Raw genomic sequence first — 21,814 nt, forward strand, 5'->3', positions numbered from 1 at the left:
TCTTATGAATTCTCTCACAAGACTTGAGCCTTTGCATATGTTCAGTCCATCTAGACATCATCATCTCTAATTCACAAAGAGTGGAATCCAGAAGCCACATAAAGTTTCCCTAAAGAATCCAGGGAAGTGTAGTTTCCACCTCACAATTATAGTTCTCATCACTCTTAACAAACTAAAGTTTCCATGATTCTGTGGTGGGATTATGTGCTTCAAAAGTGTGTTGAATGTGCTTTAATGTGTGTTGAACGTGCTTTAAATGAATGGTGTGGATCTGCCCTAGGTATGATATATATTCATTAGTGAATTAAAAGAATAATTTTAAAATATACTTTTTTAAACGTGGGAAGGGTTGTAGCTCGGTAGTAGGGCATATGCTTTGCATGCAAAGGTCCAAAATTCAATTTCTGGAAAAGACTATTGCCTGGAATCCTGGAGAGCCAATACTAGTCCATGTCATCAGTCCTAAGCTAGATGGTACCAAATGGCCTGAGTCAGTATAAGGCTGATTCCTTTGTTCCTGAAAATGGGAAGAGACCCAAGGGCCACAGCGACTCCAAAACTTATTTATGTATTTTATTTACAATATTTATATACCACTTTATTGTAAAATATCTCAAAGTGGTTTACAGAAGGAATTAAAACAATAAAATTATTGGCAAAAACAGTTAGACATGTACTTTAAAACATTCAAAATAATAAAACCAACAATGAGCTAAAAACAGATAAAAAACACAATAGCTTCTACATGCCTGGATAGGCTTACCTAAACAAAAATGATTTTAGCAGGTGCTGAAAACAGTACAATGAAGGTGTCTGCCTAATGTCAATAGGGAGTTCCAAAGCATAGGTGCTGTCACACTAAAGGACTGATTTCTTACAAGTGCAGAGCAAGTACTATGTGGAACCCGTAACATGGAAAGTACACCTTGAACTTGGCCTGGTAGCAAATCAGCAACCAGTGCAGATTTCAAAGGAGAGGTATTATGTGCTGACAGGTTCTCACTCATGTCAGCAATTGTGCCACAGCATTCTGCATTAACTTCAGCCCCCGGGTCAGGTTGTGCTGCATGGGGATTTCTGTGACCTTGGTTGACTGGCTGCCAGGATTTTTTTAATGTTGGTTTTTGATTAGGAATCCTGACTGGCTGTGGGATACTGAGTTTTCTGCCTTAATCATGGGAATCTTGTTGTGGTTAGTATGGCATTGCATTTAGGAAATCATTACTGTCTTTTGGTTTTCTTTTTTATTTGCATTTCATTTACCTTCAACCTCACTCCCTTACATCCATAAAAGCAACAACAGTGGTTCCATGCGTTCAGCTCAACCCACTTAAACTCACTGATGATGCACCTTGTTGGTTGCATGTTGCTTTGTTTCTTGCCAATAGGGTTAAAAAAGAATTCATGTATTTGGAAGTGTGGCTGCAATTGTTGTTCCCAAGCTGCTGCCTGTGAAGGCAGACCAAACCATGTGTATTCTCTCTGTCAATTATATTCACTGGAATTGGGTTGGCTGTCAAAGTGAGTTTATAGCAGCCCACAGGGTAGACAGAAAAGGGTAGAGAATCTTTTTACCCTTACTCATTTCTCAGACCTCTTTCTGAAGTGAAGGTTCAAATCTGTAAAGGCGTTTGGAGCAGCCACATTAAAAGATAGGGGCAGGGCATTCCAGGCAGGGGTTTCCAACCCTGCTTGGATATGGATATCTTTGCAGGGGATCCCTAGTCAAGCTTTACCAACAGCACAATCCAAAGTATATCTGCTCAGAAGTAAGTCCTTTTGAGTTCTGTGGGGCTTAGTCCCTTAGTGTGTTTAGAATTGCAGCCTTCAGGGGCATCCATCTTTACTCCTGAGTGCTCCCATCTAATGTCTCCACAACACTAGGCTCCTTTCTTCCTACAATGGCCTTCTGGTGACTGGCCTAGTGACTGAGAGCACTTAAACCCTTCTTGACAGAAGCAAGTAGGCTAGATTAAATGTTTCCTACCCAGGATCCATCTTTTAGCTAAGTTTTCTATCTTAATTTCCAATCAGAGAAACGTTTTTGTTTGAATTGTAAGCTCCAAGCAACTATGGTTGATGCTTAATGTATCATGCTTAATGACATCACTCGGGCCTGCCCCTGTGACATCACTCGGGCCTGCCCCTGTGACATCACTCAGGCCTGCCCCTGTGACATCACTCAGGCCTGCCCCTGTGACATCACTAGGACCCACCCTTGAAATCTTAGGGTTTGAGATGCTTCTGACCTGGCAACCCTAGTTTGTTGAGACACTTGGAGAGATGAAAAATGAACAAAAGAGAGATGGGAGGGTGAATGAAAACTCTTAGCTCTTAAGGAGAGTCGGTAGATTAGAACAGGATATAAGAATAAATAAGTTTACTGTTTTAGCTAGCTGTGGCTTGGTCTGGGTGTATTATAACTAGATACGTTTGAATGAAACTATGGAGGGAGAGTCCTACTGGCCTCAGGAGGCGGTGGAGGCAGGCATCGCATGGGCCAAGCAAGCAAGAGAAATCATTCCTTTCCATAACATACAATATAGAAAGTCCTTTTATATAGGAACACTTGTACAGAAATTCTGAATATAAAGGGAAGGAAACTTCCCACCTTTGCAATAAAGCCATTGTTGTTGTAAGGTGACCTGCCTCAATGCTAACTGAAACAGACCCTCTAAACTTTCAAAGGTGAAAAAGGGCATTCCTGCACCAAATGACACCACGCCTGGAAAAAGGAAGAAGCCTGAGTAGCTTTGTTAGGTTTCCATCATATGCACCCTTTCCTGGGAGGAAGCCCCTTCAAGCACAGTGAGGCCTTCTTCTGAGTTAACCTGCATAGGACTGTGCTGTACATCCTTGACTTGAGACCCAGCCTGCTAGTCCGTTCAGGACTGATGCCGGAGGTCAGCATCATCGAGCTCCTGACAAGGCCCCTGCTCCAGCAGGGGACTGCACAGAAGAATTCCCTTGTGTCTGTTGGAATGGCCAAGTACAGCAACTCACACCTGGCTTCCCATCATGATCCATGCCTCTGACATACACCTATCCAGCAAATCTTCATTAATTGTTCGGTGTACAAGGAGGAGATTGGCTGTATTCTCCTAATCCTTGTCCCTTTACTTCCTTTTCACTTTTTATATTTTTAGACAGTGCTGCTGATTGCCCATCTCCAAGGTGTCAAATGTCTATGGTCCATCTAGTCCTGCATCCTGTTCTCACAGTGGCCAACCAGATGCCCCTTGGAGGAAAGCCCGCAAGGAAGACCTGACCGCTAGAGCACTCTCCCCTCCTGTGGTTTCCAGCATTGGGCTGCCTCCAAAAATGGAGGCAGGTCATAACCATAGTGGCGAGTAGCTTATCTTCCACAAATTTGTCTAATCCTCCTTTAATTTAATGTAATGTAATGCTGCATACACATCATACATTTTAAAGCACCCCAAAACAATCCTCTTTACCTTTCATAGAGCTCAAGTTTACCTGTCACAGAGCTACAGTTCCCAGCACCCTTAACAAACTACATTTCTTAGGATTCTTTGGGGGCAGGAGAAACATGTTCATAGAATCACAGAATAGTAGAGTTGGAAGGGGCCAATAAGGCCATCAAGTCCAACCCCCTGCTCAGTGCAGGAATGTTCATTGAATATGTTCTAAATGTGCTTTAAATATATGGTGCGTATTAGGGATTGGATCCAGTTGTTGCCAATCTGATCAGATCCAAGAAACTAGAAGGATGTTCCATCCCATTGCCCCCCCCCCCCAATCTTCTGCTTCGAACCATCTTCTGGTTCGATTTCCTACGCACATATACTAACAAACACACACACTGATGAGGCTGGAAGGAAATTTAAAGTGTAAATAGAGATCAAAAGGCAACCCAGAGAATCTCCCCAACTTGGCCACTGACTCAGTGCCCACATTAAAGAGATTCTTTGGGCTTGCTTTTTAATCTCTGTAGTATTAACCCCTTAAATGTCCTCCAGCAGAAGGGCAGAAGGAAAGGATAGTAGCCACAGCAGTGGCTCCCAGCCAGGCTAGAATGCGGAGGAGGGGCAGCAGCAGGAGGTGTCTTAGCGGAAGCAGCGGGGGGCTCCAGAACCATGGCAGGAGCAACCCCAAAGCGTTTGCAGTAAAAAGTAAAAAGGCATGATTTCTGGGGAGATGCAGGTAAAAGTGCTGCAGAGTGCTGATCATGCTGTGCCTCCTGGTTGCCACTTTAAAGAAAATGAAGGTTTTTTCCCTCCTTTTTGGCCCCTGAAACTTTTAGTTGTGCTCAGTAAATCCAAAGCAAAACCTCTTGTAAGACTGCCCACAGTTCATGATGAGGGGGACAGCAGTAGTGTAGTGACAAATTCAGAACTGCAGGGTCTCTTGATAGTCATGCAACATCCCCTCACAGCCATGCTGCCTCACTCACTCTCTGTTGTCATTTGCACACTCCTCAGTTCTTCCCACGTGCAACTTCTCCCATAACAACAGACATCCCTAGGAGCCAATCTGCATGAAAGGGGAGTGTGTTAGCTACTGAGAAGAGTCTTCTCAGTGGCTGACTCACCTCCTTTCAGTCTGATTGGCTCCAATAAGCAGGAAAGGACAAGGAAGCATATTAAAATACTCTTCTCAATGACCAACACATTCCCCCTTCATGATGATTGGCTCATAGGATGCTGGAGACATAGGGACCTGGCTGCGACTCTGCTCCCAAAAAAAGTAAAGGGTCTAAGACCCCCTGAAACCCTGGACCACTACACCTCTGGGGGCAGTGAGGGGGATTTAAGCGAAATTCTTGCCCAATGCAAATCTGGTGTTGGGAAAAAGTTGCTGAGCTCATAAGAAGCATGCTCAATCCTCAAACTATTGTAAAATCCAGTATCAAGTCCAGCTTAAGTGGAATTCTCACCCATCCCTAATCTATATGTGGCATACTCATTTTTTAAACAGAAGAAGTAATGCAAAAGCTCATGTTCCCCTGGCACAAGTGAAGTAACAGCAAAGAAGTAGATAGATCAGAGCATATGCAGAGTGCTGCTACTGATAAACCACAGACTGTTCTGAGATTATATCTGAGATCAGGAGAAATTAAGGTTTCCCAGGGCAAAAGGCATGTGTTCTGGGTTTGAGCTCCAAATCAGTACCTCTCATTTTAAAAATAAAGCACTGGAAGTTAGGACTACCAGAATTCTCCATTTCCTAGCTTTAGCCTTAATTAACATTCTTTCTTTTACAGACTGTAGGGAGTTTCCATATATATAGTCACTGGCCTGTGATTTAAGAATCGGAAGAAATGGATCACACTTCCAACTCCACAATAGCCTCTAAGAGAACACACACAAAGTAAGATAGAGTTCAACTGTTAGAGCAATCTTATGCATGTTTACTCAGAACAGAAGTCCCACTGAGTTATATGAAGCTTATTGAGTTGTATCCAACCAAATTGTACTCAGTCAGAGTAGACCTGCTGAAATGAATGGACCTAAGTTAGTCATGTCCATTAATTTCAATGTGTCCACTCTGAATATAACCAACCTTGGATAAGCCCATTGAACTTAATATAGGACTTATGTCTGAATAAACATGCATAGGATTGCACTTCAAAGGTGAAAACATTAATAGGAAAAGAGAACTCACAGAGTATCTTCAACCACAGGATAAGTCTAGCTTCCTCCCAGGTTCTGAATGAGAGATGTGCAAATCACCAGATCAAGCACTGGTTTGGCCAACAGAGGTTGCCTCTTTTTCCATGCTTCAAGTGGTCTGTCCACCTTTTAACTTTTTAGAAAGTGTCACATGATTGTTCACCTTCACCTTGTTGCTTTTTAAGGAAACTTGTTTGTTTTTTAAGTGCAAAACTGCTCTGGAGATTGAGGAAGCAAGATTTCTTGGTTACATCACTGGGTGAGTGGAAAGCTCTCACTTGGCTTTTTTTTTTAAGAGCTCAATCTTGAGAGGAAATGTTATATTTACTTATCCACACGGGCGCATTACTTCGTACTAAAGACACTGTTTTTATCTCCGTTTTCTATTTACACTGTCTGCTGTGAGTGCTCAGTGTTAGCTGTAAATACAGTCTTTTTCATTCATACCAGCAGCTCTACCTCTATGAAGGATCAATTACACAGTTTCCTAATGACCACACCCTCAAATTTTACATTTCCACTCCCTCTGGTTGCTAGGGAACTGAGCATGCTCAGTTTATTCTACCAGCTGCAGTAGGTTCCATTAAAAAGGGGGGGAAGCGCTATTATCTGTATTTTCACTGCCTACGGTTGCTAGTATACAGCTGAAAGTACAAACCTTTGAGCAGTATTACACTTTTGCACACAAGTTAGGGGGAAAAGAAAAAGAAAGGCATCATTCATCTGCCAAGAAGTGGGTTGCTTATTATGACCACACCCTCTAATTTTACATTTCCACCCTATGATTTCTAGGGAACCAAGCATGCTCAGTTTATTCTACAAGCTACAGTTGTTGTTGTTGTTGTTGTTATGTGCCTTCAAGTCGATTATGACTTATGGCGACCCTATGAATCAGTGACCTCCAAAAGCATCTGTCATGAACCACCCTGTTCAGATCTTGTAAGTTCAGATCTGTGGCTTCCTTTATGGAATCAATCTATCTCTTGTTTGGCCTTCCTCTTTTTCTACTCCATTCTGTTTTTCTCAGCATTATTGTCTTCTCTAGTGAATCATGTCTTCTCATTATGTGTCCAAAGTATGATAACCTCAGTTTCATCATTTTGGCTTCTAGTGACAGTTCTGGTTTAATTTGTTCTAACATCCAATTATTTGTCTTTTTCACAGTCCATGGTATGCACAAAGCTCTCCTCCAACACCACATTTCAAATGAGTTGATTTTTCTCTTATCCACTTTTTTCACTGTCCAACTTTCACAGCCATACACAGATATCGGGAATACCATGGTCTGAATGATCCTGACTTTAGTGTTCAGTGATACATCTTTGCATTTGAGGACCTTTTCTAGTTATCTCATAGCTGCCCTCCCCAGTCCTAGCCTTCTTCTGATTTCTTGACTATGGTCTCCATTTTGGTTAATGACTGTGCCAAGGTATTGATAATCCTTGACAAGTCCCGTGTCCTCATCGTCAACTTTAAAGTTACATAAATCTTCTGTTGTCATTACTTTAGTCTTCTTGACGTTCAGCTGTAGTCCTGCTTTCCTCTTTAACTTTCAACAGCATTCGTTTCAGATCATTACTGGTTTCTGCTAGTAGTATGGTATCATCTGTATATCTTAAATTATTGATATTTCTCCCTCCAATTTTCACACCTCCTTCATCTTGGTCCAATCTTGCTTTCCGTATGATATGTTCTGTGTATAGATTAAACAAATAGGGTGATAAAATACACCCCTGTCTCACACCCTTTCCCATTGGGAACCAATTGGTTTCTCCATATTCTGTCCTTACAGTAGCCTCCTGTCCAGAGTATAGGTTACCCATCAGGACAATCAGATGCTGTGGCACCCCCATTTCTTTTAAAGCGTTCCATAGATTTTCATGATCTACACAGTCAAAGGCTTTGCTGTAATCTATAAAGCACAGGGTGATTTTCTTCTGAAATTCCTTGGTCCATTCCATTATCCAACGTATGTTTGCGATATGATCTCTGGTACCTCTTCCCTTTCTAAATCCAGGTTGGATGTCTGGCATTTCTCGCTCCATATATGGTAAGAGCCTTTGTTGTAGAATCTTGAGCATTACTTTACTTGCATGGGATATTAAGGCAATAGTTTGATAATTACTGCATTCCCTGGGATCCCCTTTCTTTGGAATTGGGATGTATATGGAACACTTCCAGTCTGTGGGCCATTGTTTAGTTTTCCATATTTGTTGACAAATGTTTGTCAAAATTTGGACAGATTCAGTCTCAGTAGCTTGTAGCAGCTCTATTGGTATGCCATCTATTCCTAGTGATTTGTTTCTTCCAAGTATTTTAAGAGCAGCTTTCACCTCACATTCTAAAATTTCTGGTTCTTCATCGTACAGTTCCTCCGTGAATGAATCTGTCATTCTGGCATCTATTTTATCTGTATTTTCACTGCCTATGGTTGCTAGGATACAGCTGAAAGTACAAACCTTTGTTTGAGCAGTATTACACTTTTGTGCATAAGTTAAGGGGGAAAGAAAAAGAAAGGCACTCTTAACCTACCAAGAAGTGGGGCTGCTTGCTGCAGTAAATAGCTGTAGAACACTTTCAGTAGTCTGCCCCCTGTGGCAGTTTGTAGTAACATGAAGAAGGCCAGCAGAACTGAGGACAGCAACTGGAAGTTGCTTGTCAACCCACAGGAAACAATATGAAAGAAGGAAGAATATAGTGGGCATGGAAAGGGGTGTATGAAAAAGTAACAATTGACACACCCAGCTAAAAACATCAAAGCAAAGTGTCTGCAACCACTACTGGAGCGGAGTGGAGACGTTTTGTTCTCCACTTTTTGTATTATCAGCGGATTGGGTTAGTATACAATTATGGGGGGGACGGACTGTGATAGCTTCTGTTTGCCAGTAACGTCGTGTGAATGATACAAATTAAGAGGAATGCAAGTAGCAGCAAACACACAGTAAACCACCTTGTAGATAAAGTGGGGGGAGTATTGAAGAAAGTGAGGCAATTCATTCAGAGCAATCTCATTGCTCTAAAAATGTTGCATCTACGAATCTTCACATTTGGGTTCTCTTCTCACGTTCATGAGGTTAATATGATAAGGTGAAAAAGAGTTCATTTCAACTCAAGCAGTTTTTCATGCAATCTGTTGTGGAAAATTGTGCAAGGAGGTTATCCTGTGAACTGTTTCAGCTGAACACTCATGGTTCTTCTATGTAAAAACTTGTATCTCTCCTTAAAGGAGTACAATCTTCCCATGATAGAACTGGCTCTCCCTCTTCCTGGTCTTTCTTCATTATCTAAGCTTTCTTTTCAAGAACATCATATTAAAATTGTGTCACTTCACTCACATACCCCTTTACCATTGTCACCTTGTGAATTTCTTCAGCTATTGCTTTTTGTTTTGTTTTTAGCACACCAAGGCTTCTTTAGATCCCAGAACCTGGCTATTTATAGTCCAGGGTTGGCTAATCTGATGCCCTACAGATGTTGCTGGACTATACCTCCCATCATCCCTGACCATTGGCCATGCTGGGTTGGGTGTAATGGGAGTTAAAAGTCCAACAACATCTAGAAGACCACAGGGTTCCCTCACCCCTGCTTTATACTTTTTCACTGTCTTCCCCAGCCTCACAGGGTGCTTTGGTACAATCCATCTTTTTTTACTGAGGGGTATATTGGAGACACTACTGAGAAAATTCAGTGCTTTCAAAGGAAACACATAAAGCAGGGGTGGTTAACATTTTTCAAAAAGAGAGAGTTGCACTGAGGATTAGCCAAATCTCTGAGCGCCACCTGCATGCCCATAGTGGATGGCCAACACATCACACACACACACACGTCATGCAAACAACACACATATACACAAACAGACCACACATTCAGGCAGGCACATACACATTCAAACAACATCCCTTTCTGCAATTAGCAGAGGAACGGGTGGGGAAAGTTCCTCTCATTGTAGCACTGGGCTAGGAGGAGAGGAACTTCTTCTCCTAACCCAGTGGCCTCCCCCTAGGTGGCAAGAAGCTGTTTTTTGTTCCCTTAGCAACATTGGGCTAAAAGGAGAGGGGGCTCTCCTCCTAGCTCAGTACTGCAACAGGGAGGAAAGCACCTCACTTACCTTGCAAAGGCTCCTCTTCTCCCTCTGGTGTGACACCACTGCAAGGAGTTCTTAGAGCCCAGGAAACAGGAAGACGTGTCAGAGGGAGAAGAGGCACTTTGCAAAGTAAGTGGAGGTGCTTGATTCTTGAGGGGCTGGTGGACCACCTGAAACAGCTATCAGGCCATGGGTTTGCCACTCCTGACATAAAGTATAGATTCAGGAGAGGGAGATTAAAATGGAAAGTTAACCAACACTGCAATACTATACCCCAGCTTTCCCCAACCTTTGGGTCCCCAGATGTTGTTGGACTACAACTCCCAGCAGCCCCAGCCAACATGGCCAGTGAGCAGAAATCATGGGAACTGTAGTCTAGCAACATCTGGGGACCCAGAGTTTGGGAAAGGCTGCTATACCCACTTATTGCAACTCAGTGGGTTGCAATCCTAACTATCAGCAGTAGCTAAGCTTTTTGGCCCCAGGACCACATTCACCCTTGGCCAACCATCTGGGCCATCTTGCAGTGGCGAGTGGGTCTAAAAATGGGTGTCTCCACCCCCAAATTGTATGAACACTCTCACATACACACATTGGCAGACACACAGGCACACAGTCCCAACTCCTTAGCTAATCTATTCAAATCAACTGAGTGGAGTTCTCGTCCCCTCACTGCTCATCAGATAATCAGTCTGATGACCAGGGAGGGGCCAATTTGCATCACCATCAGGGCACTGGGCTCCACAAACCCCAGCCCTGTGTCTACATTATCATTGCCACCCAAGCCAAAATTGGGGGGAGCTTGGGGGATTGCTTTGAGGGCTGGATCAGCACCCCCCCCAACTGGGGCGTTAGCTACCCCTGCTATGGATGCTTACCTACAAGTAAGTCTCACTGAACTCAATAGAGCTTACTCTGAAAAGACGTGCACAGAATTGCTCTGTAAATGTGGCAAGCCTGCTGATCTGGATGTAATCTATGGCTATAATCCAGGGCATGTCCGACAGCACAAGCAACCTAAGCAGTTGCTTTGGACAATAATGTTCTAGGGGTCACCAATGAAACTATGCAATTTGAAAGGTATGTCCCAAAATCCTTTGTAGTAGTCCACTGGATGGTGAAGGCAACTCTTAGGTCATGCAACAGCCATGTATGATCTGTTGCCCAGCACAGCCACTTGGCAGAGCAGAGTCTGGAGCTGGTCCAGCTGAAATCCTATGCACACTTCCCTGGGAGTAACCACCCACATCTCTTGGAACCAAGGGGACTTACCTCCCCATAAACATGCATAGAGAATTGTGTTTCAGAATTGCGTTCTACAGCCTAGGCTCACATTCTGAGCTGCAGCTGTCCTGGGGCACTGATGCAGAAACTGTGGATGTAGAATGATAACCCCTAAGCAAAGAGAGATTTGAAGAAAGCCAGCACAGACCTATGCCAATGATTATTATTGCATTTGGGCTGTGCCACTCAGTGCCTGGAGGAGCTCACGCACCCTGATCATTGTCTGCAGAAAAGCTACATTCCCTTCTCCAAGAGTGGGCAAAGTGCCAGACAGGTCTGGGCCCATCCCACCAGCCACATCAGGAAGGCGTGGTGTAGGGACCTGAACTTCCTCTTAGCATTGCATAGCCTCCTTCACTTCCAGCTCTGCCTCAGTCCCTCACTGCAGAGGGATGAGCCGCTGTGCAGAGAATCTGAAGGGCTTCCTAGCCCAAGTGGAAGCCGAGGCAGGACAAGAGAAGGGGCAGCTGGCTGAGGAATTCCAGGTGAGTCCTATTTATCTGGAAGGAGAGAGGGTGGCTTAGGGGAGGAACAGATTTCACTCTTTCCTCAGTTATGACTGTCAGCACTTACTTTTCTCCCTGTCCGCTGCAACCAGGTATTCTCCATGCTGAGCTTTTCCCCCTTTCTGGCAGGCCTTCTATGCTACACAGCAGACAGAAATTAAGCTAGTACAGTTTTTCTGCCTCTGCATCTCCAGTCCAAGAAAAGCTACGTATGTTGAATGTCTATCTATTGCGCATTGACACAGGTAGAAGAACCTTTTTGGGGAAGGGAAAGCAGGGCGACAACAAATCAACTTACCTGGTAATTACAGTAGAACTGGCACATTGAAAATCATATTGAAAATCATTTCAATCCTACTTCAGCCCGTGTTTTGAAACATGGCATAGCCTGTACATAACAAAGCCTACTGATGTGCTTTGGAGTGAAGCCCAGCTCTGCGCCTGGTCCTTTCTGCTTTCTCCCAACTGCTGTCCAGCCATTTTGTCCTCTCCCTAGGGGCAGATTACCCTTCTGCTGCTGCTCAGCCAGTGTTGCTGGAGCCGTGAGAAGGAAAGAACTCAGAGGGCTAGCATGCTGCGCAGGCTAGAAAGCCACAAGAAAAGCGCTCCACCTTCCAGCAACTGTGATGTGTTTTCTTATACCTCCGTTTTAGTTCAAAACACTGTAAGAGTGTCCTGGCTAGGACTAACACAATGTGCATGAATCACAGTAGCAGAGAGGAGCTGTTGATGAGGGCCTCCTCAGGATTAGTGTCCAGGTTGGGTATCCTATTTGCCTGCAGCACAGGCCAGTCACACATATTTCACGCTGCATTTATTCCATCACAATAAGAATACAGCAGGAATTGTATTTCCTCCTAAATGCCATTTTATACAAGTCTGGGCGAAGAATCTATCCTAGGCTATAGACATGATGGGCTGTATTCAAGTAATAAGACCTTTAGTGTGGCAGCACCTACCCTGTGGTATTCCCTCCCCTTTAATATTAGGCAGGCGCCATCTCTGCTATCTTTTCGGCGCCTTTTGAAGACTTTCCTCTTTCAACAAGCATTTTAGGTAGAGACCTATCCCAGTCTGCATCTGTGTTAGAATGGCTTTTAATATGTTTTCTTTAATAATATGTTTTAACCCTTTTTTAAAAAGATATTTTTAAAGCTTTTTTTAAATGTTTTTAACATTGCTTTGTTTTAATGTATTTTAAGGTCTTTTCTGATGTTTTAAAGTGTTTTTAGAGTTTCTATTTGCTGCCCTGGGCTCCTGCTGGAAGGAAGGGTAGGATATAAATAAAATAATAAATAAATAAAATAAATAATACAGAAGCAAGCACATTTCCCATTAGTGCAAAAGGACTCCCCTCTCCTCCTGCAGCATGCCCTTCACAACTACCCAAAACTGTTGGGGGGGGGCTGAGGGAATCCCCAGAATAGCACACGAGGGAGGAGACGGGGAGATCTCCCATCAGGCAAGCAGAAATGCTTGCAGTGATGGAACAATCTCCTTAGCACTACGTTGAATACAATCCTATGTATTTATACCACCATATAAGGCTTATTTATTTATTTATTTATTTATTTATTCGACTTATTAGTTGCTTATCTGGCTGAATTGTCAGCCACTCTAAGCAACGTACAAAGCAGAACATGTAAACATCAAAACATGAAGAGACTAACAATAAAAACTAACAATAATATAGAAGCAACAAGTGCCAATAACAACAGGGCTTCTCTCCTGTATAGTCCAGAGGTGTAACTACAGATGGGGGTTCCTGGTATAAGCATCGAACCAGTGTGGTAATAGTTCATTGGCTGTTCTGATCACTGATAATGTCACTTATACTGATAATGTCGCTTATACACAAGTATGAATTTATAGAATTCTGTATAAGCAACTGAGCTGTGTGAATCAAGAAATGTCTAATTCAAATCTCACCACCACCATGAACTCAGTAAGGGGGCCTTAAGCAAGCCATTCTTTCTCAGCCTCAGTCCTTCTTCTGCAATAGGGGGATAATGATGATGATAGTACCTGACTTTGCAGCTTTGTTGTTAGGATTTACTGAGATAATACAAGTAAAGCGCTTTGACCACTCTAAAAGCACTGTATAAATGCAAGTGGTTCTTTATACCTTACTTACCATATCTTGTTTTACTATCTGTCACACGTTCCTGCAGAGAATCTTGGTGTTATTAGGGGACTCTTAAGGTAATCTTAAGTGTTATTTCTGGATGATCCCTGTTAATGTACATTTTGGTTTTTAAAGGCTTTTGTTTGCTTTTTATTTATACGAATTCTTAATCTCTTAAGTCAGACTGTGAATACACTAGTCACCTACCCCAAAGTGTTTCCATTAGCCACACCTGGAGGAGGAACGGGTTGATCTGCCGATCAGTTTGCAAAATCTCTTTGAAGCTGAATTTTTTAAAACAACTGCACTTGAGCTGCTCCCACCAAGTTTTACAGTAAAAAGGGGCTCATGTTGTGTGCCCACATTTTCAGAAAAGAGAGGTTGAGGCGCACTGGAACCAGCAGAACAGTGAGTGTGCTTCTACCCTCACTTTGAGATTATTCTGGTGCAAAACAACTCATAAAATGTAATAATAATAAATGAATAATAGTTTGGCAGGGGATGAAGCTATTATAAGAGAAGCTGCTAGTCTTTTTGTGGGATGACAGTTCCCGGTGCTTCCCATTTGGAAGACCTGACAATTATATAGCTCTGAAACTTCTTTGGATCTGTAGCATCAACACGTTTATTTGGCAAGGGTTGCTAGAAGCTAGAGCTTCTGTAGTTGTATCCAGATCTGAGAGGTGACAAGTGAATTGGAGAGAAGAGTTGTGAATACATGTTTGTGGACTGTCTGCTCCATGTTCCATTACACACTAGTGTGATCAAGAAATATAACCCAGGATCAGAGCTTGGAAAAGTTACTTTTTTGAACTATAACTCCCATCAGCCCCAGCCAGCATGGCCACTGGATTGGGCTGATGGGAGTTGTAGTTCAAAAAAGTAACTTTTCTGAGCTCTGCCCAGGATGGGGTGTGCTGATGAAGCTGGACCCATCACCAGCAGGAAACAAATTTTTATATCTATCCCAGTGCATCCTTCTCCCTTTTCCCTATAAAAGTGAATGATGGGTGATGGTGACCATTAATCTCTATCAGCAACAGTAAAGCACTACATTTGGAAATACTGTTGCAGGGAGAGCAAAACTTGACACCAGGAACTGGTGTGTGTGTGTGTGGGGGGGGGGGGGGGGGGACAAGGGCCCATTGAGATGCACTACACCCCCACCCCCCAGTCCCTACAATATACAAGTTTTCCCATCATGATGATGGGCATTTTGCTAGTAACAAGGGGGATCTGCAACAAAATGTTATAATGTGGGGTGTTCCTGTTCAGTGTTCCAGGCAGTCAGCCTTGCCCTTTTCCAAGACACACCATTCCATTCCTTCTTTTTTCCTGGTTTTCCATTCCCTCCTCCCAACAGACATGGTGTTCTGCAACCACTGAGGATGTTCAATCCTCTTTGGGCTGTTTTAAAGTCCTTCCACTCCCACAATTTTGGGTGTTTTTTTGCAGTTCTGCAAAATGTGGGGTTCCCATCAAGCCTGCAAACAGCTCCTGTTTGTGCATGAGTGGTGCTGTTTTGGCTGCATAAAAAGGACCAAGAAGTGTTTTGCTTTTAGCATAAAGAATCAGTAAAATGGAGACTTTATTGTGCCACTTAAAACTGAGGCTTGGTTGTCACCTGTTCCTGAGATTGCTAGTTCCCAGCTGACTAGCCAGCATGGCTTTTCCATGCCCTGCCAGACAGCTGAGATGATGAGTCCTTCTAACTCCCACATGCCCCCAAATTGGTTGCTACATATCATGTGCCAAGATGTGCTGGAATTGGTCACCTCATGAATGAGTTGACTCTGGAAGGGTTCAGCGGGCTACATGGCTCATTGGAAGGAAGGGCAGTCTTGATATGAATTGCGGCTTGCAGCAGCTGCATCTAGCCTAAAAGAAAACCTGGAGAAGACTCAATCACAAATCTTTTGCTATCACGTCATGTGGCCCTTCAAGTGCTACATTCCAGGGAGTGGAACAGGGATAGTTTTCCCCTCTGTGTCGTATGTCCGCTTGATTGACCTTTTGCATTCCAGCGACCTATCCAATTAAACTTCAAGCTCTACAAAGTCTTATTGATCTCAAAGATCCTCACCTCATCGCCAACCCTACCAACATTTGTTAATATTGTATTTCCTTATACATCACAACCTTATATATATTGTATGAATGGCCTAGTTCTGCCTTAAATAGAGTGGAGGAAACCAACACTCTTTTAAAGCTAGAAGACGGAGAGTACAGAGAGGGAACCCCAACAGATCAGTTTAGATTAATTTAAGTGGCCAATTCTTTAAAATGACAGACCCCATAAACCTGTTTGATTGGCCAGCCACACGGTATGCAAACGGTTTTACATTAAGCATGTTGCAAGCATAGGCCTGGATTAAACAGTTTGGTCATTGGCTCCCTTGGTAAGAAGCAGATGGAATAGGGGCCTTCTGAATTTGTTCAATTCTAGGCCCGGTGTACACCCACAAAAGATTCTTCACCATGACCAAGAGTTCTCTTCACACACACACAACCTGTCATAACGAGGCATTTTGCTAGTCAAATAATAGAAACGAAAGTACAAAAATAATTGGGTTTCTAACCAACCAGTAAAAAAAACACCATGCTCGGTTTTCCTCCCCCACCACCTTTTTCAGGCCAGTTGCTTGAAAAGCAAATTAACTGTTCCATTCTATTTCTGGCCCCAATTCAGAGTGCTGTTTTTAACTTTTAATACACTTTACAGCTAAGGACCAGGACTGCCTGTCTTACATTAAGATCTTTAGCCCAAGGCTTTCTGCAGGTACCACCACTATCGGAAGTGAAGCAGGTGGCTATGAGGGAGAGGGCCTTCTCAGTAGCGGCACTCCAATTGTAGCATGTTTTCCCCAGAGGTGTCCATTTGGCACCAACTATGTTGTCCTTTCAGCACCAAAGAACTTTCCATTTCCTTGGGACTTTTAGACATAATTTTAGCCCTGCTGATTGTTTTCATCTGAGTTTTAAGATCATGCTCCCTTTCAGTTCTAATATCTGTTACAATTGTTCTGCTTTGTAATAGTTGCCTCTTAATAGTTTTTGTGTTGTCTTTCATGTCAACCGCTCTGCGAGTTTTTACTGAATGGCAGTATACAAATGTTTATAATAAATAATCATAAACAAGAGGCAAGGACGCCCTTCCAGCCACCGTTTTTTTCAAGCTGTACACCATAGGTGAACTGACAGGCTTGCATTCTGATCCAGACAGACCCACTAAGAGCCACTAGGAGTCTTCTGACTCCAGACTCTGTGACTGGACTTGCTCTGGACTCTGCCCACAGGCCCCACCCATGTACCAGATATTTTAATTTCAAGTAGCCTGCACATTTGAATTGAAAATGAAAATGGGAAACTTTCCCTAAACACTAGGGTGTGTGTGCATGTGTGTTTCAATTTTACTTCCTAATTTATAGGCATGGGAACAAGAGGTTGTCACAGACATTAGGAAGGGGGGACCTAACTCACTCACCCTTATTTTCACATCTTTCAGCTCTGTGTTCCCCCCACTCCAGTTACAGTCATGCTTCATTTTCCACTCACAGACAGAAAGTAAACCCAGGTGTCCTGATTCCTAGGCTTGCCACATTCTCTGCCTGCTGGAGCAGGTTTCAGTCTCACGTGCCTGGTCATGTGAGACTGCTAGCTCTCCTTATCAGTGTAATTTGTGATGATGGCTCTGAGCTGTTGTATAACCCGCCCGTTTCCTAAAGGCTGCATAAACAGTAATTACAGTATCTCTTGCCCCCTTGTGTCAATAAAGGCCCAGAGAGCCAATAAGTATGAAAGTTTCTCCATGAGTTTAAACTTCATCTCTGGCATGTCAGGGCCACAGTGCAGCTCAAACCTTGGTCCTCTTTGGTGTGTTTAACCTTCTTGCTCCGTTGTGCAACAACAGTCCTCTGCGGAGGCATATAAAAAAGTAAAATCCAGCATAAGGAAAGGAGACAATGCCCAATCTCTGAAATGGGCCAGGTGATTCAAGCTTGCCTGGGAGGAAGCTATTTTGTTTGCCTTGGAAATACCTGCCATCATGTTATTGGTCCGACTGGTAAAACTGTTTTTTCAAGCAAACAGTTTTGAGATGGAAAAACTAGAAAACTCCAGATTCTGGCAGGTTCTGTCCCATATCCACCAGGTTCTGCCCTGGCTCCTCTTACTCTCTGGACTCATTGCCACCTTTCACCATCTAGGCTCACCCCCCAATCTATGTGCAGAAGGTCCCCCTGGTCCAATGCCTGGTATCTTCAGTTAAAAGCAGCATGCTGCAGATATGAAAAATCTCTGCCTGTGACCTTGGAGAGCTGCTACCAGTCAGAGACCGGGGTAGATAGACAAATAATCTCACCTGGTATAAGGCAACCATTATGAACCAGGATATTTGAAATTAGATGCTGTTAGCACTACCTGGGAGGAACCCTCACCCCTCGTTCCAGATGGATGCAGGCTGTTGGTGGTTTTCCAGTGGTGGGAGAAATGCACTCTCACATGCTGAAAGGTACTCACATCGGGGAGCTAATGTGGTGCCCTCCAGATGTTGTTGGACTACAGCTCCCATCATCCTTGGCCATTGGCTGTGCTGGCTGGGGCTGACAGGAGTGGGAATCCAGCACCTCTGGAGGGCACCACGTTGGTTAACCCTGTACTACATTGTTATTACATTGTCTAATTAAGGACAGAACATTTAAACTGGATATAGAAGGGCATGGGAATCCAGTGAAGTGACATGAAGAGAGGCATCACAGAACATAGGAATCTGCCTTGTAGTGAGTTGGACCACTGGTCCATCTTACTCAGCATCGACCACACTGAATGGCAGCGGCTCTCCAGTGTTTCAATTAGGTGACATTTCTAGCCCTGCTTGGAGATGTGCTGGACTGAACCTAGGACCTTTTGTATGCAAAATAGATGGTCTACCACTGAGCTACAGCCCTTCCCCATAGTGGCTTGGATGACAAGAGTGGTAAATAGCTTGGGCAGAAGGGTGACAGGTGGCAACACTTGAAACATAGACAAAACCCTAATTTATAATCTCCCCACAAACAGAAAAAAAGAGGAAGGCCAAACAAGACTTGGATTGATTCCATCAAGGAAGCCACAGAGACCTGAACTTTCAAGATCTGAACGGGGTGGTTCATGACAGATGCTCTTGAAGGTCGCTGCTTCATAGGATCACCATAAGTCGTAATCGACTTGAAGGCACATAACAACAACAACAGCAAACAGAAATGATTTTGTACAATGAGGTTAACTTAGTTCACGTTGATGCCACACAGACACAGGTCACAGAAGCATAAAAAGGAAAGTCTGTCTGGTGCAAGGGGCTTTGGGAACAGCCCTAGATGAATACATAATTAAAGGAGTTGAATTCATTGGCTGTTTCCCTTACCTGCCATGTCTCATCTGTGGATGGGGGAAAAGAGGAAGTTAAGGTTGTGAAGGAAACCCATGTGACATCCCTCACAGCAGAAGTCAGAGGCACACTCAAGGCATCTCAGATCAGCACAGATGTAATTTGCCATACCAAAAGAATATATAAGGCACTTTATAGAAAAATGAGACAGATCCAAAACAATTACATATCTTTACATGTTTGTGTTTTTAGAAAAAAGGGGAACAGGAATGGAAACATAAGCATGCAAATAATGGTACGCTCAAAGGGCACACATTACAGACACACATACAAATCAGGATCTGATGCAACATTTTCTGCTATAGTTTCCCCTCACTTTCACAATCCATTTGACAAACATCCTGGCTAATGAATCAAAAGCTGACTCAGTAGTTGGCTTGCCCCTTCCCCTATGCTTCTGGTGGGCTGTCCACTTTTATGTTTAAAGCTCCATAAGCATATTTATTCAATTAAATGTAGATTTGTATGCTTTCACACACTCTCTCACACACAGAGGGAGCAGAATAGTTTTTTAAAAAATTGAAAAACTGCTTTAGGTTGACCATACTAGTTCCTACCAATCAGCATTGTGCACAGTCAGGTTTTGCAGCAAATAGAAAGAACTGTGAACAAGTTTCCCTTGAAGTTGATCCAAGGGAAGAAATTATACATCAGACCAAACCATAGTGAATGCATGTGCTTGCTGCTAAACTTGGTTAGCTCTGGATGCACCCCAAATCCACATTGGTAAATTAAACACAGCTAAAATATTGATTGATTGATTGAAAACTAAGGAATAAATGTAGACAAAAAGAAAAGGGGAAAGAAGAAATCTAGGAAAGATAGATAGGAGATACCTAATTCATCATGGGGGATCTGTATGTAGCAGCAAACATTTGCATGTGAAGGGTAGGTGCAAATATGCATTTGAATGTGGATTTGCCTGGCAGTGCTCATCTAGGCCCATTAACCTGGTTGGATGCACCTTTTAATAATGACACAGATGTGAATGCACATTCCTATTCTGGGCCACTACTGGTTATCATGCAGTACCAGTGATGCATTATGAAAGCTGGATTGGAGCCAAAGCTTTAACACACTCTTTTTTCTTAACAGAAGAAAAATGACAAGAATGTGCAATACTTGGCCTTTTGCTGCAGACATTTCTGCCTCCGTGTGTGCAATCATTTCATATTTGGGGTGTTTATTCACAAAAGTGTGTGTGCGCTCTTTTCATCATTATTATCTGCAAATCAATCATTTGTTCCCCATTCAAAAGCACAAATAACCCTCTAAACAGTATAATGTAGATTAGGGATAGACAAACTTGTCAGTTTCATTTTTTCATTTTTCCAATCTTATGCTCAGTTTGCCACATTTCTGCATCAGTTTGCATTTTTTTTAAAAAAAAGTCCTTATGAAAATTTGTCAGCATTTGAGTGTGTGTTTCTCTATATGTTAACAAATCAGCAAAATAGCTGAGCTGTGTGTGAATCTTGGGCTGCAGACACACAAGTTGCTTCAAAGCAGCCAGATCATTTTCTTTGGCTGCATTTTGAAACGACTCTGCTTACAGCTGGACACATCTCCCTTCCCCGCTACCGATAACAACTGCACACAGTAAAGCACTGGGTCAATCACTGTGTCTGCCTGAGCCTACAGCAAAGCATTTTCATTGGAAACACTTGGAATGGCAACAGGATTGATGGCCAATCAATTTTGAAGTCTGTATACCGACTTCTAGCTAAACACTTGAGCTGCAATTTCTGAGGTTTTGGAGTAAAAGGAGGCAGAATTTTACTAGTGTTATGTGTCCAGAGGTGGAGACACACTGAAGCCAGCACAGATTCTGGCTTTAGGAAAATAAGAAAGCTTGCATTTATTACAGGAAATATATACTTGGATTTTAAAAAAAAGATCCTAGTTCTTGCTAACTAGAGTTGGGGATACAAAGAGCTATGTTTGCTCTTTCATCTCTGCAGGAGAGAGAAACAAAAGAAAAGATGTCTCCTCCTCTCCCAAGGCAGGACAAAGAAGAAGAGAGAAGTAGGAAATGAGGTCAGCAACTAGGGTTGCCATATTCCAGTTCCACAAATCCGGGCAGGTTAATTTGCATATTATGCAAAGTATTTGCATATTATTTGCATACTATGCAAATATTTGCATATTAATATTTGGATTGTCCAGTTGTTTTGTTTTTGTGCCTAGGAACTACCACCAAAAGCTGGGGAAAGATGTGAGAAATCTTTTTTTTAAAAGCAACATTTTCAGCCTTAAATGCCTAGACTCTAGTTTCCATCACTATGGAGTATTTATTGATTGATTAAGAGAATTTATATCCTGCCCTTTTGTTGTTAAAAACAGAGCTCAGCACAGCTCACAAATATAATAAAAACAATAAAAATACACAATCAATATAAAACCATAATAAAAACACAAAATAGCAACAAACATAGAGTAAGTCAGGGCAGCAGTACGGTTAACCATATACGATATATTTCAAAGATGTGGTGGGTGGAGAAAAACAAGAAGCCAAAATGTTAGGAAAAGGAGTCTTTCACACCACATGCTCAGTTCTAAATACTGTTGCAGCAAGTTTTACAAGCTCCTCCAGTATTCCACTGGTGCAGGCACTCAGACATTCAAAGTATCTGTATGTTTCTTAGGTTTTATAAAAGCAGAGCTTTGCTTAACTCAAAATTTCTTCTCCCTTTGAGCAACCACATCTACACAGGTTCCACCTCCATATTCAAAATGAAACTGGGCCTGGAAGTGTGC

The 21,814-nt window shown here is 42.8% G+C and overlaps 1 protein-coding gene across 2 annotated transcripts in view; it reads left to right on the forward strand.

Annotated features, from left to right (window-relative positions):
• Window positions 1-11,350: 11,350 nt before the first annotated feature.
• The window catches only part of PTPN18 (protein tyrosine phosphatase non-receptor type 18), a 53,634-nt gene continuing 43,170 nt past the window's right edge, over window positions 11,351-21,814 (forward strand). For both annotated transcript variants that reach the window (XM_061614398.1, XM_061614399.1), the window contains exon 1: window positions 11,351-11,486. In XM_061614398.1, coding sequence (XP_061470382.1) covers window positions 11,394-11,486 — 93 coding nt within the window. In that variant the 5' untranslated portion in view covers window positions 11,351-11,393. The remainder of the gene's footprint in view (window positions 11,487-21,814) is intronic.

This window comes from Rhineura floridana, chromosome 3, assembly GCF_030035675.1.
Source record: "Rhineura floridana isolate rRhiFlo1 chromosome 3, rRhiFlo1.hap2, whole genome shotgun sequence".
Lineage (NCBI taxonomy): Eukaryota > Metazoa > Chordata > Lepidosauria > Squamata > Rhineuridae > Rhineura > Rhineura floridana.